The sequence below is a fragment of the Diadema antillarum genome, unplaced genomic scaffold (assembly GCF_040938485.1).
Source record: "Diadema antillarum isolate AM-2024a unplaced genomic scaffold, OU_Dant_1.0 seq00000738_RagTag, whole genome shotgun sequence".
Lineage (NCBI taxonomy): Eukaryota > Metazoa > Echinodermata > Echinoidea > Diadematoida > Diadematidae > Diadema > Diadema antillarum.
Genome location: NW_027271636.1, coordinates 118,199 through 135,996, shown reverse-complemented (window position 1 = coordinate 135,996; position 17,798 = coordinate 118,199). Strand labels below are relative to the sequence as shown.

Here is a 17,798-nt window from a genome sequence, read left to right as displayed (position 1 = left end):
GAAGGCGTGTCACAGCGTTTTAAGAACGGCTTTATTTTTATGAATATGTTTGACAGCATGCAGACGCACCGTCCTGACAGACACAAAGCAGTCCAACGAAAGAGGACATTATGAAAAGGTAGGCCTACTGGTGAATATTTAATTACTTTTATTAACTGTCATTCTATACATGTAACACGTAATTTCGGCTGTCAACTACAGCTGAAAGTGCCCGATGTTTAAAAAAAGGAAATCAACATCAGGATCCACGAACGTTTCATGATACGTTGTGCCAGAAAAACTCTACACCTCCAGAAATCCTTCCCCAAAAGTGTATGTCGACATGGCGACGACATTATCTTGCGATGTCGACTTCCCCATAAATGTATGTCGACATGACGACATATACACCGACTTGCCAAGATGATACAATCTCTCTCTCTCTCTCTCTGCATGTGTGTTTGTGTATGTCTGTATGTATGCATGTATGTAAGTATGTGTGTGAACTACAAGCGCGTTATCCAAGTAAGTCCCGACCATGCGTCGTAAAAAAAACAACACACAAAAACTCGAGCACGAAACAACAAACAAGATGAAACAAAAGAAATCTTGTAAGAAATCGAAACCTATAGATAAAATGAGTGCTGATGGTGGTCTAAGCAGACATACACACACAGACACACACAAATGAATTAATCACAATGGCTGATTTGCTTTTCCTCAAAGAGAGATATCCTGTAAAATATACTGGTATATGGATAACTTGGACGTATTGTAAACAGTATAGACCTACACTGTTCCGTAGTTAAAGGCATAATATATCATTTGCAAATGAAACAAAAATCCAGCTTTAGTGCTTCAACATAGTTCTAAAATGTGAGTTAGGGATAGAAACAGCCAATGTAAAAAAAAAGTAAAAATCAGTATAATCAATGGATAGAAACTACCAATGAACAAATGTAAATCAGTGTAATCAATATTAAATACTGTTAAATATACAAAATGTGAACAATAGTTAGGTAATAAAAATGTATAATAAACCGTCTGATATCTCCTTATATTTTAGGCTTTATTGAAAATTGTATATATGGTAGAATGTATAATACAAGTTTCATACAACTGACCAACACAATCATAATGCGATAATTCGAACATTTTTCAAAATCACTACATTCCCAATGGTAAACAGTATAGACCCCTTTCATTAATCATTCTGTTCTCTGTGGGTTTCTAATTGTCCATTATTCCCATGGTATTCTAATGGCGCAATAGTCCAGAAGACTACATCTGTGATAGTTTTCTAAACCAGTAGGCTCTATTTCTATATCTTCCAGGGCTTCACTGGAAGATTGGACCACGGACTATTATTAGATACAGTCTATTAATAGACTGTAAATGCTCCAGTGCTTCGCCCTCTATTGAAAGTCAACGGATAGCCTATGGGCAGAAAGGGTTTTTCTAATAGTCCATTCAAATTCTAGGGGTAAAAATCATAATGCATTGCATTTTCAAGCTGAGTGTGCATTATTTACCCCAACAGTTCATCTTACTGCAATACAATGTTGCTGTGAAGACTTTGAACCCATTTAAAATTTGTACCATGTCACCACGCGATCAACGATGGGAGCGTGTACAGTATATGCCTACCAGAGTACCTTATACAGTTACACTAACATTTCTGAGGCTAAAAACCCCAATCCATTACGGGCTTTTACACAGCCCAAAGGTATGAGCATTAATCAAGAACAAGAAAGTTTGGAAAACCTACCACGTAAATGACTGCAGTTCTGTTGTGCAGGAAAAGTAAAAAAGACGTCGACTCTCCTGCCAACCTTGGAACGCGATATTTACAGTGGCGGATCCAGAGGGGGGCGCAACCGGCGCACGCCCTCCTTTATTTTTCGCTAAAAACGAAATAAATAAAAAGAAAAAAAATGAAATGAAACCCGGAAGTGGCACCAGAAATATTAGTCACGCCCCCTTTACAGAATTCCTGGATCCGCCCCTGTATTTATGTGACGGTACAAGTAGGTGCCGACAAAACGCAGATATAAAAAGCACGTTTAATACTTCAACAACGTCGAATGTATGCTGTGAAGTGGAAAGTATATGACAGGCCGAATGTGGAATTCAACAATCAGTAATGTATCGACTGATAAGACCATGTACCGTCCTTCAGAATCAATGGAACTGTGGAACAAGCCGATTAAGAAAAAAAGAAACAAAAAGAAACAAAAAAAAGGAAGCCTGACGGGCAGGTATATGGGATCGGCGCGTGATGATCTCTACCTGATTCCTGTTAGCAACAGTGTGACCAGCGAAAATAATGTTCTATTTCAGGAAATTCTATTGCAAAAATGATATTTCGTCCTTGCTAATTTTGCTGCAGCCGACTAAATCGCAGCAATGCTTTCTTGTTATTATTTTGCAAAGGATGAACAAAAGACAAAGCTTAATAGTTTATATAGTTTACACGACCTATTGTGGTGCCACTTCCGGGTTTGTTCAACTCAGAGGCAAAAAAGAAAAAAAAAAAGAATAAATACCTGGTACAACTTGCATTCAGCTTCCTATCGACATCGACTAACAAGCAAAAAAAAAAATGGTATTAATAAAAAAGGGTGGGGGAGGGGCCGAGCCCCCTCCCTTCCCCCATCCCCCCCCCCCCCCCCCCCCCAATCCAGCCCCCCGTCACGGTGACGTGCTCGGTTCCGAAGTTCAAACCTATTACAACGCAACAGTCACTGCAATGTGAATTCCCCAGATGTATTAATTTCAACAAAGAGATGATAAGAAAGTTTCTTTGTGACTCGGGATGGGGCTTTAATCCTTTCTTAGACAGAGGTTCTGAATTATTGGGTCGTGCTCAGTCTGCATACCCTGAGCACCACATCTGAGCACCTCATCAAGAGTACGCGGTATACAAAACTGCAGGACCTGTATTATATTAGCTCTACAGACAAATGCAACCCATCCGTGTCCATGTCTCATGATAGCCCGACCAGACGCCGTGTTCTAGCACGGCACTTGTGTATACATACAGTGAGAGGGCTTTTATAGCTACTCAGAATGTTAATGGACTGTTTTTGTTGTCATTAATATTACGGCATACCCAATATTTCATTTCGTTTCATTTCGTTTATTTCATCTTTAACACAGAGTGACAATGTTCAAACATAGCACGAGAGCAGAATAAATAAAGCAAAAATAGGCCTACATTCTCAATACCATATCATATCATATAAATTACACAATGAACAGAGGAAGAAATAGATAAACACAGGAATGCTATTCACTGCATGATGTTATTAATGGAGGGGAACCTAAAAGCAGAGCTTGTAATATGCTCTCCCCTCAAAACCAATAATGATAAAGTACGAGTAACCATGATCGGTGGACAGAAGTATTAAAACGTGACTAAAACACACCGAAAACTAGCAACAGAACTAAAACCTTACAAAGCACTTCACAATGTCGCCTTCTTGCATCATTATGTATAAGACCCTAAAATGACGTAGTACCTGTAAAACATACCTTTCATGGCGTCATCAGGGGATATGGTACCAAGTACATAATATACCCTTAACAATATTTTAAATAACTATTTCTTACTGTAGTTGGGAAATAGCAACAAAATAATACTGTCCTGACTTACAACAAGAAATTAATGTCTGATTTAATTGTATTTAGTGGTGGTCTCTAAATCATACTTTCGAATTTAATTACACCATGATTCACAGCCAAATGAATGGTTACATTGGGTTAGTTGTGCTACAATACAGAAACTAGTCGTTGGCCTGCAGAGTTTTTTCTTCTCATATTCATTGGTTAGTAGTTTCCAATCTACATATTAGATGCTAAGAATTTACATTTTATTGGAAACCTTCAATTCCTATTTCCTACAATTTTCCTTCACGTTTCTATCTATTCTTTTGCTCGAGTAATGTCAGCATAACTGAAAGTAAATGCTTAAAGTAACCCCCTTCCCTTATAGCTCAAGCTAGAACGTAAGTAGCAATATATTTTCAATTATAATACATTTTGTATAAGATCCCCTGAACCGTACTACATACTCTTAGAAATGTGCTAGTAATAATGACTGCTAGCATACACTCTTAAAACATCCGAGTCAGAACTTACCCGGAACTGGGTCCATTGGGGTCACACACCGTTCCGGGTCAGAAATGACAAGGAATGGGGTCAGATATGACCCATTCAGAGTCATGAATTGGGTCAGGGTGACGCCATTCGGGGTCTACATGACCAAATTCCAAGTCATTTTTTACCCAGAATGGTGTGTGACCCCAACGGACCCAGTTCCAGGTCAGTTCTGACTCGGATGTTTTAAGAGTGTATGTTGCCTTCAACATGGAAAACGGACTATTATTGTATATAAGTCGTGAGACAGCTATAGCTCCTTTACACTCCCCGTCCTTTTCAGCCGCCAGTCCCTTAAAGAGAGGGGGAAGGGAGACTTCATTCTTTGAAAGTCATGAAGCTCTTGTACAAGAAGTAATGCTTTCAAAAGAATCTGAACTAAACACTTCTGATAACAGAGATGCCAACTGTTACTTAGTATACTGCAAGTTTAATGGAAAATACAGTTCTTCCAAAATTATATTGCAACGCATGTCTACTGCAGATTTTTTTTTTTCACCAGACAAAAAGCCCTTTTCAGCCCTCAGCAACTGCAATGCTATTTCCAAGGTTGCCTTCCCTGCTACCGTTGCTGCATACGCAAGCCATTCCTTTTTTGTTTAAATTACCCCCTTCGAAATAGTGGGTTAACCCCCAAAATAATGACATCTAGGGTGGCTTTGTGAGACAAAGTTGATCTCAGATAAAACCAGAGACTCCAACCCCAAGAACCTTCTGATCTGGAGATTCTCCCGCCTGAAACCGACAGCAAACGGGAGACTCCAACTTGATGTGCGCGAATCGCACATCACAAGCGAAAAGTCCCTTGCGGAGATGCTCTAGCGCTCTCGCGCTATTTCAGGCTTATTTTTCAACATACAATGAAGATTGGTAAGAAATCATTTCAAGCGGGAGAAATTAAATCTCAAGCGGGAGAACGGGAAATTCTGCAAAAATGGGCTTTCGGCGGGAGATCTCCCGTCGAAAGCGGAAGAGTTGGAGTCTCTGTAAAACAAAAAAACAAACAAACAAACAAAAACGTAAGAATTGGCTTTCTTCACCCAGAAAAGCCCCAAAACTGATTTTGTTAGTGATTGTAAGTTTTTTTGTTTTCTTAAGTGCTATCTATCTTTAAACCGAAATGGCAGCCATATTGGATTTTGCAAATACGGCCGCCCGAGAGGGCGCCCTTCTTGGCGCCCATCAAAAATTGAAATACTTTGGTTTGGGCTTCATGTATGCCAAATTTGGCGTTTTTGGAAGAATTTAAATAAAAAAAGTCCATTGGGCATTCCTCTATTACAGAGTTTGTTCACGTAAACAAGCTCCCGAATGCTCTGCATCTTGCAAGCTTTCTACCTTTAATAACGGGCTGGCATTTTACACTTTTGGCATGAGATAAAAGATGTGAAGTGGCACTATCAGACCTGGATAAAGGAGGATTTGGTAATGATGTTAAATCTATAAATTTTGTATGAAGTATATTACCATCGTAATAAATTCTTAACAAAATCTTATAAACTCATAAACAATAGTAGAACAGGTATGATTTCATGAATACAATTTCATTCACTCTTTATTGAAGTCCAAGTTGACATTGACGTCATTTAGCGCCGCTGCAACCACCTTCTCTGGCATCTGCGGGAAGAAGCGCGAATAGGCATCAAGGACTTCTTTTTGAGACTTGAGATAAGTTTTTATCACCTTTCCTTCATCATTCTCTTGGAGCAAGGTGGTGTCCTTGATGGCCAAGAAGCGACTTTTGGGGAATGCTGTAGACCGAGGGCTCGTCAAAAAGGGTGAGGAGGGATAAACTTGAGTGTAGACTTTATTCATTGCCTCTTTAAAGGAGGAAAGTTCAACTGGCGTTTTGTGGTGAATGACGATAAAAGGATACCAGCCATCCACAACTAAGTCTCGGCACCGTGCCGCGCCTGCCGGATCAGTGTCAGCCTTGTGCAGGCGAGCTATGATGTCACCATCCACGACAAATTTGTACCTTAAATACGAATCGTGGTATTCCGGTGAGGCCTTCTTGAAGTCGAGCGCAACTGGAAAGAAAGTCGGGTAACCAGTGCCCACATCCACAATATGCCTGCTGCCTTGGTAGGTTAGGTTTTCAACTATAGGAATGATATGATTATTTTCCCAACCAATGTCACTCGCTACGAGGACCACATGTAAACCCAGAGCACGGAGAATCATGTAACAACCCACGTTGTTTTCGTAGCAGCATCCACCCACTTTGGTAAAGATGCTTCGCTTAATGTCATCAATCGTAGGGACGTGGCGTTGCTCATGGGGTGTGGCAATAAGCGTGATTGTCTGGTATGGAATGTGCTGATGCCATGAAAACACCATCTCTTGCAGAAGACCTGTTGGGTCGTCTTTCATTTTTCTTTCTGGTGAAACCACCTCCAAGACATCTCGTAGGAAAGCGTAAGCTTCTTGCGATGTTAATTCATTTTTCATCATCCTCGAAAAATTCTTCTTTCCTGGACTCGGATGCGACAGGCTCTATAACCTATCAAGGCAAATAAAACACACCATAAGCCTACTGAGTGAGCCATAATTTTCAGATTTGTTAATCGTTGGTATACCCTCAACCATCCAAAACCCCCAAACCACAAATAACAACAGCAAAAAAGAATGTAAATCGATAGTGTGTGGAGACCCGTCCGAACTTCGGATGTGACCATTTAGCATCAGAAGATGCTTTTAACACCATAGACCGAATTTACATTTCGCACAAACACCAAATGGGGAATCTAGCAATAATCTATCGGTAGAAAAAACTGACTGAATGATTTATTAGCAGTAAGTAAAAAAACAACAACTTACAAACCTATTAACAGGTAATTTAGTGTAGCATGCAAAGGGCCATTGAAGGTATAAACATTCGGTCTCTCCTCTACCACGGATTGATGGGTAGGCCGGTTGAAATCGCGTGCGTCGTATACACGATAAGACTGGCCACATTGGAGGTTCATGAGTTTGGCTCTACTATCAGTGCTGAATTAGCGTTACATTTGCCTTATATAGTTTTTCTACTGTGACATCACGAATTTTTGTAATCTTTAATTTTGAACCGAGACGTCGACATCACATGAATTAAGCTAAAAAAAAAATTCAACTAGTCTTAACTTCTATAAGAATGGTACGATCTTCCTCAATTACAGATGTGAGCTCATTTTGCATTTGCTGAAGCCAAGGAAAATATTTTGAGAAAATTTCTAATTAACGCTAGTTTTGGTAATTTCATTTTGTTTTAAATGAGAAGATGGAAAATATCACCTGCAACTGCCATCCCACCCAAGCTTGGCAGGTTCTTTGTGACCAATCGGACCTGTACTGGTATCTGAGGACCATAAACACTGTATACCTACATCACCTCCAAGAGTACATATAACTGGAATACAGCTTTGCTGTAAGACTTTGTACCATGCAAAACGCGATTGTTCACGATGGGCTCGCTTCAGTGCATAGCAGACAGACATTGACATGACACACTGGTATGAAAGTCCAATATATTGCTGGCGGGTTATTAAACATGGCTACAATATTTTAGAACAGCAGTATAAACTCAACGAATATGCCGAAGAAAGACGACGAACATGAGGAAAGATTGCACATAATCTAGACACGACCCATCCTGAGTGATCGTATAGTGATCGGTGGTGAACCGCCTGCTTACTGAAAAAAACCAAAAACAAACATATTCATGAGACGACTTCAAAAGGACACTCCACGATATTCAATGTAAAATGTTCGGTTAAAGCAGGTAAGTGAATTGAAAATACGTACCACAAAAATCAATTTCTGAGGTATCTCTGGACTTGTAGAAAAGCAATTCACAAGAAGTGTACAGGCGCGGGATTTTACTATAGAATGATACGGAAATGACAGGCTATGAAGAAGAATGTGAATACAAAATGTTATGTGGCAGTGGTCGGATCCTGTGAGGTTATGAACCCTGCGTCTTCGAGATTAGACCAAAGACTCTACATAGGATCTTTGATTAGACTTCATTCCATGCGTTTTGTTCACTAATCACAGTCGAAAGAACACTCAAAATAATTTCAGTCTCAGTTCTTTTGATTCGGCAATCGCTACTGGCTGATTTCGACTACAACATGTGGATCCTTCAAAGACAATGATTATTTGGTTGCTAAATAATTGTTGAAACTTGTTTGTAAATACATGTAACAAATAGGTATAAGTAGATATACAGTCGCAAATACTTAACAGTCGACGGATTGTTGTGTATTAGTGTCAGACTAGATCTCTATCCACAGTGATATTGTCGTCCAACACGCATCTAACCTACTCGTTAACGACCATTGAACCCACACTATATAGAGAATGCATGCGCGATGCTCGGATTCCTCTTTGTAGCACTGCTCCCCAGGGGCCTGCTACCATAGTGTATAGATAATAGTATGGTTACACCTATACCTGGATCGAGGCAAACGAGTCACTGTTCTAGCACGAGTCGAACCCACAACATTTTTATTTACAAATCCTCAATTTTACAGACCTACCGTGATGCTCCTCAGTGGAACCGACAAGACACAATAGATTTCTGTCTTTCTTGAAAGTTCATTCTTCTTCCGTCAGGTATCTTGATCTTCCAAACTGCACCTCCACCTAGTTCATTTCATTTATATTTGTGCCTTAATCTTCGTTTCCAACTATATCAGAATTTATCGTCCAATTCATGGTAGGCTTATGGTACTTTTAACTTATGTGTATTTAGATTTTTATCTAATGCATGTCAAGTGTAAAGGAAACAAATGCGAAATTGCATGAAAAGAACCTAAGAGAGGTCTCCTCAAGAAAGAAAAAGACAAAGAAAAAGAAAAACATTACCAATGGAAATTTTAACGCATCCCAACAATGCCTATGTGTAAATACGCCGATTGAGTTTATCAACCCACTTCCCTAAACTAATATCCCAAAAAATGAAGTTAAAACAAAATTCATGTTGTCAGTTATGCACGATTAGAGAACCCAAGATTGTAAATTGTTGCAAAATGACATTGTATTTAGAACTGGACATGTAGTAATTAGACCTTATACTGTTGTGTTTACCAGGTCCAATGCAGCAATCAGAGAGAAAGGTCCACCCGTCTATCACAACTATACATACAAATGGGCCCCATGGACGACCTGCTGATGCAGCTGATGATGCAAATGCTGGCTTTATCCAGCCATCTTGTCAGATGGAAAATGTAAAATGGAAAATATCAAAAGTAACGAACAAACACACACACACACACACACACACACATAGAAAACCTGTGAATGTTTTGCGTCTCCCACGGCCAAACTGCCAAATTCACGATAGTGCCAGCCATATACATTTCGCACCTGAGTCCACTGGCAAGATATTCGCCTGTAAGATTTAGGCGAAATAATTATGTAAGAATTAAGCAAAACACTTAGTTGGTATAGATCACACTTAAAATTCTGGAAAAGCTTTTACACCCTTACTAATTTTATTGCGTTTACAAAAGAGAAAATTTTATGTTAACCAGATAATGAAATATAAAAATGATATAAAGAATATTTGGAAAACAATAAAAGATGTTATGAATACATCTAATGATGTATCTTTCAGAAGTACGATGGGGTAATACCTCGAGCAATGTACCTGCTGGCATGGCCGAAATTTTTAATGATTTTTTTTTTTTTTGGCATTGATTGGGAAAAACTACCACAAAATATCCCTTCGTCTAATAAAGTGTTTTGATTTTTTTAGATATACCTAATCCTAAAACTGTTTTTGGACCCCACGTATAATGAAGAAGTTATTGATATCATTTATGATTTGGAAGAAGGGAAAAGCCCAGGTTGCGATGGAATCGATAATTATTTGTTGAAAAATATAGTTCCTCAAATAATAGATCCTTTAGTACACATTATCGATATATCGCTTTTGACTGGGCTTGTACCAAATCAGATGAAGATTGCCAAAGTTATACCTATACATAAGAAAGGGGAGAAGAATGATGTCAATAATTACAGACCAAATATCGTTATTAACTTCAATTTCCAAAATTTTGGAAAGAATAGTATACATCCGAACTGTCAATTTTTTTGATATGAGTAATATATTTACGAAATTTCAATTTGGATTCAGAGAAAATCACAACACCACCCACGCTTTACTTACCTTTGTTGAAAAGATTACACATGCACTTAATACATTTTCGCATACAATAGGCATCTTCCTGGACTTTTCCAAGGCTTTTGATACGATTAATCGATATTTTCTCAATTTCTGTTATTTTTGTGTTTTGTGTTGTTATTGTTGTTGTTGTCGTTAATTTTGTGTGGCCGATTGTATATCTTCCTTTCTGGTCAAGTTTTCTGGCATACCTGGCCCTGTAGTGTCTGTGCCATAAATGTGATATGTTATAGTTTATACGTTTGCATTCTAAAATCATAGTAAGTATTGTTTATAGTATCAGCATCATATATCAATGTGTAAATGTACAATAGTATATAGAAGAATTTAAAATGGATATATTTTATTGGTATAACAAATTGGTGCTGTTGTTGCTTTGTTCCAGTGTTCCACGTCTTAGCTTATAAGTGGAACACTGTTTTCCATCGTTATGATAATTTACTATTTTTGTTGCCATGGCAAAGTGCATTGTTTCATTTTATGACATCATTCGTGCACATACTTTATATTATATTTGAGAAAAATGCCTTTATCAGACGAATAAAAGACAAATTGAAAAAATTGTACCACTTTGGATCATGTTCCCTTTTTTTAATGATGGAAATAAGTAAATTATTGAAAAGAATTGAATTGAATACTGAATAGATCAAGGCATGATCATCAGCTATCTCAAGGAAAATTCTTATTTCCAGCTTTTTTTTCTTTTTCAACTGTTTACAAGTCATGTGGATCACAGTTTAACATGGAAAACAGACACCATTTACTATGCAATCTCTGATGTACTTGTTCAACAGTTGTAAGATACCCTCAAACATCTCATATCACACTTCTACCGTATTTTATATCATAGCGACACCAAATTTGTACACAGACTGCCCACATACGCTTAGGTCAACTCTAGTGGCCAGTATTGGCAAACAATAAAGCGGAATTCAAGGAGCGTAACCACGTGACTACTGAAGAGATTTGATTTACTCAGTGTAGGTCTGTTTGATCACCTTAGACGTAAAGCAAATACAAAGCATCAGGTCATCGCAAGTAACAAATTCTTTTATAGGCAACAATGAAGCAAAATAAGCTAAAACGATTACACTCAGCAAACAGAGACTGAGGAAGTTGGAGGCCTTGTTGTAAATAAAGAATTAAAGATAATGTAATTAACTTAGAGCAATACGCGTTCGAACTGACGCCTCCAACATCTGTATTTCTTAGATTCCTTCTGTTACGTACGTAGGCCTACTGCACAGCAAAGAATTCAATATGTGACACCACTCAAAGTAACATGAAATAAAGGTTTAAGAAACAGAGAAGCAGGTTCATCGGCTTACCCCAGCATTGGTTCATCTCAGCATTTGGGGGATTCCCTAGAAATTTGTTTTTAAATGATCTCAACTCTGTTTTTATAAAAAGTCCTTACCGTGGGAGAGGGGCATCCTCATCCCACACCCTCTCCCACTTGGTCACTTCGCTCCCTCGCCTAGGATCTCACACTGTCACATTATGTGCCACCGTCGAGATTCTGACCCCCCCCCCCAAAAAAAAAAAAACACCCAACAAAACAAACAAACAATAACAATAACAACAAACTTAAAACTAAAAGCTACAACTAAAAGTGTTCCGGCGTGCTTGGACCAGATAGGTTGTTATAGAGGTGCTCAGAAATCAAGCGGACCATATACTGTCTGATTCATTTCAGAGCTAAAACAGTTTTTGAGGTTCACATGGTGATAGTCTGTCGATCGGCGAGTTGGATATGTGTGTATGAATATTTGAGTTTACGTGAACTTTAAGTGAAACTTAATTTGCTAAACTGCGGGTACAACATGTAGTTACAAGATTATAGGACCATAATAATCATTACACTATACATGCATTGTGATATAATCCATCATAATAGGTCTGTGTAAATACGTTCTTGGAAAAAAGACCACCACACCATAATCATTACCTAGATGTTGACTACCATGGCAAAATTTTATCAGCTCGTAAGAGTAACAGAGGCATGTATCCAGCTTACTTCATTTAGGCCTACTCCTTATTGAAGTCCAATTTGACATTGACATCATTCAGCGCCGCTTCAACCATCTCCTTTGGAATCTGCGGGAAGAATCGTCCATAGGCAGTAAGGAGTTCGTCCCGAGATTTTAGATAGGTCTTTATTACCTTCCCTTCATCATTCTCTTGGAGCAAGGTGGTCTCAATGATGGCCAAGAAGCGACCGTTGGGGAATGCTGTAGACCGAGGGCTCGACAAAAAGGGTGGGGATTGAAGAAGTTGGGTGTAGATTTTAGTCATAGGTTCTTTAAAAATGGAAAGCTCAACTGGAGTTTTGTGATGAATGACGATAAAAGGGTACCAACCATCCACAACAAAGTCTCGGAATCGTGCCGCGCCTGCCGGATCGCTGTCCGCATTGTGCAGGCGAGCTATGATGTCACCATCCACAACAAATTTGTACCTCAAATACGAGTGGTGGTACTCCGGTGATGCCTTCTTAAAATCGAGTGCAACTGGAGATAAAGTCGGGTAGCCACCAGTGCCTACATCCACCATGTGCCTGCTGCCCTGATAGGTTAGGTTTTCAACTATTGGAATAACATGGTTGTTTTCCCAACGAATGTCACTAGCTACCAATACCACATTACAACCCAAAGCTCGAAGAATCATGTAACAACCCACGTTGTTTTCGTAACAGCATCCACCCACTTTGGTAAAGATGCGTCGCTTAATATCATCAATCGTTGGGACATGGCGCTGCTCGTGAGGTGTAGCAATACTCGTGATCGTCTGGAATGGAATGTGCTGATGCCATGAAGACACAATCTCATGCAAAAGAGCTGTTGGATTGGCTGTCATCTTTCTTTCTGCTGTATCCACCTCCAAGACATCTTGTAGGAAAGCGTAAGCTTCCTGTGATGTTAATTCATCTTTCATCATCTTCGAAGAATTTATCTTTTCCAGATGCGATAGAACCTATGAAGGAAAAGAAATACATCACAATTGAGTGATTCAGAAGATTCAGACTTGTGAACATATGAAAAAAAAAAACGTTCGGTGAAAAATAAAAAGAAATCCCATTCGTTAACTACTGTTTTTTTTTTGGGGGGGGGGGTGTGAAAGAAAGAACAAGAGATATTGCGAGACCAATATCATTTCCTTACAACTTGACTCAGTAAGGGTGTATAACAAGTTCCAGTACCAATTACCTCATGCCGCGATAACGTTAATGTGTTTCCTTCTTTTGAAATTTATAGCAAGTTTGCTAGCCGTTACTTTGCAGCTTTAAATCTCAACCAATCATACTGCGAAAATGCGTGGAGCGATGTCAATCTTTCCGATTTAATTCAAATCAAATTCTATATATAATATCACCTATTGTTCTCGATACATATTCTCGGTATCGCCAATGCGAAGAAAACTTCTGCTCACACTGAAGAGCTCTGCTACAGATGTACTGTGGGATTTCTCGGTGCCCTTGTTCACTTCCGGTTGTCTCACGCGAGTCGCAGTTCGCATACGATTAAATTGAGTTATTTGTCTGCTTTTCCGTTGTTACGCCTATTTTTTCTTGGCTATGATTCAGTTTAAAAGAGTTGAAAGTTTCTAAGCTTTACTTATTTGCGGTCACTAGAATAATGGTTCACTACTGCAAGGCTTCAATGTGCTGGTCACATGATGGAAAGCGAAGAAGTCTTCAACAAAAAATACCTCTGAATATAGACAGAGCGTGATCTGATTGTATGTGCAGCCAAGACCGGGAAAAGTTTGTTCCTCGAGATATCCCATGATGGCGATTGGTGTTCAAACAATTTTACTGACTCTTGCAACTCGGCGCAGCTCGTGTTAAACGCGTAATGTATACTCAGATTACTCGTAACAAGAGTAATGCGAGTTTTACTATGAGATGCAGCACTTGGCCACATTTTTGAACATGTTTAAAAATTGAAGACTTGGTCGCGACTTGAAGCAGAGTTGTGCTGAGATTGTAGATGTTTTTTTCCCCTTAAGTCGGCAGATGGTTGTCAGTGTTTGGCGATCGATTTTGGCCGGTTAGGTTTTCGATGCCCTGCATCGAAAACTCCTTTCTTACCAAGTTATGGTCGCTGATCTGCCGATTGGGGCTTGTTGCGGTCCACTATGATCGTTAATTCATACACTTTTTCCTGCCCAACCAAAGCGATGCTTTATAAATACCAAAATGCGACTTTTACCGATTTTGACAGCGTGTGGACAAAAAGACTGTCTTTGAAAGCATTGTGCAAATATAAAGATTCAACTATGAACTTCCATATGAGGAAACCGGTTGTGATAGAATAACCACACATTACTCATTATATCTATGCTGCCACTAATTTACATATTACTCGAAAGTTCGAATACAAGACTAGTTCTGCTTGCCACATTAAGGCGCAGAAATATATGTGAAGGTACTATACGTATTATAAGATATACCATATCTAGAGTTTATTGCGAACAAGAGCTCTAATGGATCGACACCCCCATGAGCTCAGAAGTAGACTTACCACTTTGAGGATCTATCTAACTTCGATTCAACATCCTTGTCATACCCCTATATGTGTGTAAAGTATTGGCTCAAAAGCAACTACCGGTACCCCTTCACGGGCCTACCTTTGCGGCATCTACGAGTACACACAAAACGAAAATTACTACGTACTTGAATATACAAATTACAGTGTACCAGATAAAGCAACCATGATTGAAGTACACCTGCAATTGTAACTCTGTTTCAGCTCTTGCCCAAGTATCTAGAAATTAACTGTATTATAGGCGTATGATAGGTGTATTCACACACGTTAACATAATGATATGCACACAATTTTTTGTATTCATACTTCCTTAAAATCACACTTTCTTACCTATAGGTTCACATTCATATAAAGCACGTGAAGTGGTGGAAAAGGTTACCTGGTACCTCTTCGTGGCGTTAACGGTTAACGGTGCTCAAGCAGGGTTCCGTATTTGGTCGTGTGAATGGACATTGTGTGGCAGGTAGCAATGATAGGAGACGACCCAATTCAATTCAATTCAATTTTCATTTTCCACTCATGGGGTTGAACACCCTCGTCAGCCTAAGGCTGGTTTTCAGAGGGGTCCACACAGTATTATAATATGGGCGATGTGGAGCGTGACTGGTATTGGTCAGGTGTTTACATAAAGGCATTATCAGAGCAAAGGCTAATCTGTATACATTGGAAATTCAACCATTGACCGTCACGTGATCAAGGCAAAAACGGGTCATTCCGCTGATGAAGGCTGTAACACTGACAGCTGAAAATTCCGGATTAAATATTTTGTATTGAGATTAAAAGTTTAACACCAATTTCAGTCATATAATTATCTATATCTATTGTAGGCATATCGAAGTATGTGTGCAGGGGCGGATCTAGCTTTATTCCAAGGAGGGGGCTTTAGTGGCTGAGCTGGGTATTGCGAGGTTACCAGCTTGCGATTGTAAGCATACTTCCATGATCTATTTTAAAATTTTTTTCCCCCAAATAATTGGGGGGGGGGGGTGGAGGATTGCACACTGGAACACTGCTTTCTTCTTTTTTTTTTTTTTTTGGGGGGGGGGGGGGGGGCAAAATCTCGACGGGGGCACATTCATATGACGGTGTGAGTTCCTCGGCGAGGGAACGAAGCAACCGAGCAGGGGTACCACGGTAGGGACTTTTTCTAAAAACGGAGTACAAAAGCCGCGTTTATATAGAGCATTTAAATGCAAATTTCTTAAAATTAAACAGTGGAAAGAATCATTGCGAAGGACTATAAATGATTATAACATACGGGGTACTTTATGTTATGTGACGGTGTGAGATCCTCGGCGAGGGAGCGCAGCGACCGAGCGTGGAAGGGTGTGGGAGGGGAATACTCCTTCCCACCGTAGGGACTTTTTGTAAAAACAGAGTGTAAATGTCGCCTTTATAGAGCATTTAAATATCAACTTTCTAACGAATTAAACATAGTAAAAATATCAATTCGAAGGACTATGTATATGTTTATAACTTATGCAAACTATTCATTTTGCTACAAGTATACTTTTCCATTCGTCTGAAATGTATTCATTAAAAGCTAAAACGTAATCGCATTGCTCGAGTAATAAAAATCATTCTTATATTTCTAGAAAGCCAAGAAGAAAAGGAAAAATGTAGGGTTTACTAAAGTTGTTCCACGGGGCACACTCGAGGAGGACACGTATGAGGCTACCATCTTGACTTAAGCCTATACTAAATTTACTCATTAGTAAGTATTAGTGTATAGATATAATAATTTGTATTGTTAGTGTATTATGATTTTCGTCCCGTTAGGGGCTAAATTTTATATTTTCAATTGTGAAATTGACAACTTTTAGACAAAAAAGTACTTTTATGTTTATTTTGGTCTTAAAATAATTGTTTAGTTATTTGTTGCTTGTTTGTGTTCTATTTTTTCCCTTACTTGGCAGCCTGAGGAGGGGGTTTAAACGCCCTAACCCCTTTGTAGATCCGCCACTGGTGTGTGTGTGTGTGTGTGTGTGTGTGTGTGTGTGTGGAGGGTCACATGCAGGCAGCTGCGCCAGGCCTAAAATGCTATCGTATAATCATGAGTGCGCTGAACCTGCTGGGAACGCCCTTACTGTGAATCAGAGAACAAAAAGAAACTTGTAAATTGATGTAGCCTTCAATAGATTAGGTATAGAGTCTTGTTCAAAATTATTGAGTTATTGTGTGAAGTAAAACGTATTGAAATCTGTCTTATGAAAGTCAAAGCCTTATAAAGTCAAAATACAGTTAAATCCACGGAACCTAAGATTTTTCTTCCGATTTATCAATTTCTTAAGCTCTCTTCAATCCCAGTATTGCAAATCGTAACTTGGTAATTCTTAGGATTTGCAACATTTTCACTGCATGAAGCCGCACTGCGTGTAATGATAAGGCCTATAAAAAACGTGTATAAACTGCGTATAGATCCAGCTCTATTGTGTTGCCATGTCAGAAACGCGTTAGAAGACAAGTTCACCTTCATAGACATGTGGGTTGAGTGAATGCAGCAATATAAGTAGAACACATCAGTGAGAGTTTGAGCAAAATCGGACAATCCGTTAAAAAGTTATGAATTTTTGAAGTTTCTGCTCAGTCACGGCTGGATGAAAAGACGACTATAGCTTGTGATGTCACATGAGTACAACGATATAAAGAAAGAATAAAGAAAATTCAACATATTTCCATTTTTTTTCGCATAACAAAAGAACACTCGACTTCTCTCTTTCAGAAGGCAGGGGGTATAATATTACGCTTAACATACGTCAGTAGCAAGTCGAAGAAATGTGCGCTTTATTCAAAAAGTAAAGTTTTGTGAAATTCTCTTTTTATTTTCCTTATAGTTGTACGCATGTGACATCATACACTGTAGTAGTCTTCTCTTCCAGCAGTAACTGCGCAGATACTTAAAATATTCGTAACTTTTGAACGGATTGTCCAATTTTCCTCAAACT

At 39.0% G+C, this 17,798-nt stretch overlaps 2 protein-coding genes across 2 annotated transcripts; both read right to left on the bottom strand.

Annotated features, from left to right (window-relative positions):
- Nucleotides 1-5,295: 5,295 nt before the first annotated feature.
- LOC139738348 (uncharacterized) lies at nt 5,296-8,046 on the bottom strand. Its single transcript, XM_071648984.1, has 2 exons — nt 7,921-8,046; nt 5,296-6,640 (listed from the first exon to the last, which is right to left on the bottom strand). The coding sequence occupies exon 2, from the start codon at nt 6,589-6,591 to the stop codon at nt 5,686-5,688; it is 906 nt and encodes a 301-aa protein (XP_071505085.1). The 5' UTR covers nt 6,592-6,640; nt 7,921-8,046; the 3' UTR covers nt 5,296-5,685.
- A 4,288-nt stretch (nt 8,047-12,334) lies between these two features.
- On the bottom strand, nt 12,335-13,243 carry LOC139738347 (uncharacterized). Its single transcript, XM_071648983.1, has one exon. It carries the CDS (start codon nt 13,241-13,243, stop codon nt 12,335-12,337), a length of 909 nt encoding a protein of 302 aa, XP_071505084.1.
- Between the last annotated feature and the right edge of the window lie 4,555 nt (nt 13,244-17,798).

What these genes read in the sequence shown, in the direction of transcription:
- LOC139738348 (XM_071648984.1), bottom strand. Translation starts at nt 6,591, where the DNA reads ATGATGAAAAATGAATTAACATCGCAAGAAGCTTACGCTTTCCTACGA.
- LOC139738347 (XM_071648983.1), bottom strand. Translation starts at nt 13,243, where the DNA reads ATGATGAAAGATGAATTAACATCACAGGAAGCTTACGCTTTCCTACAA.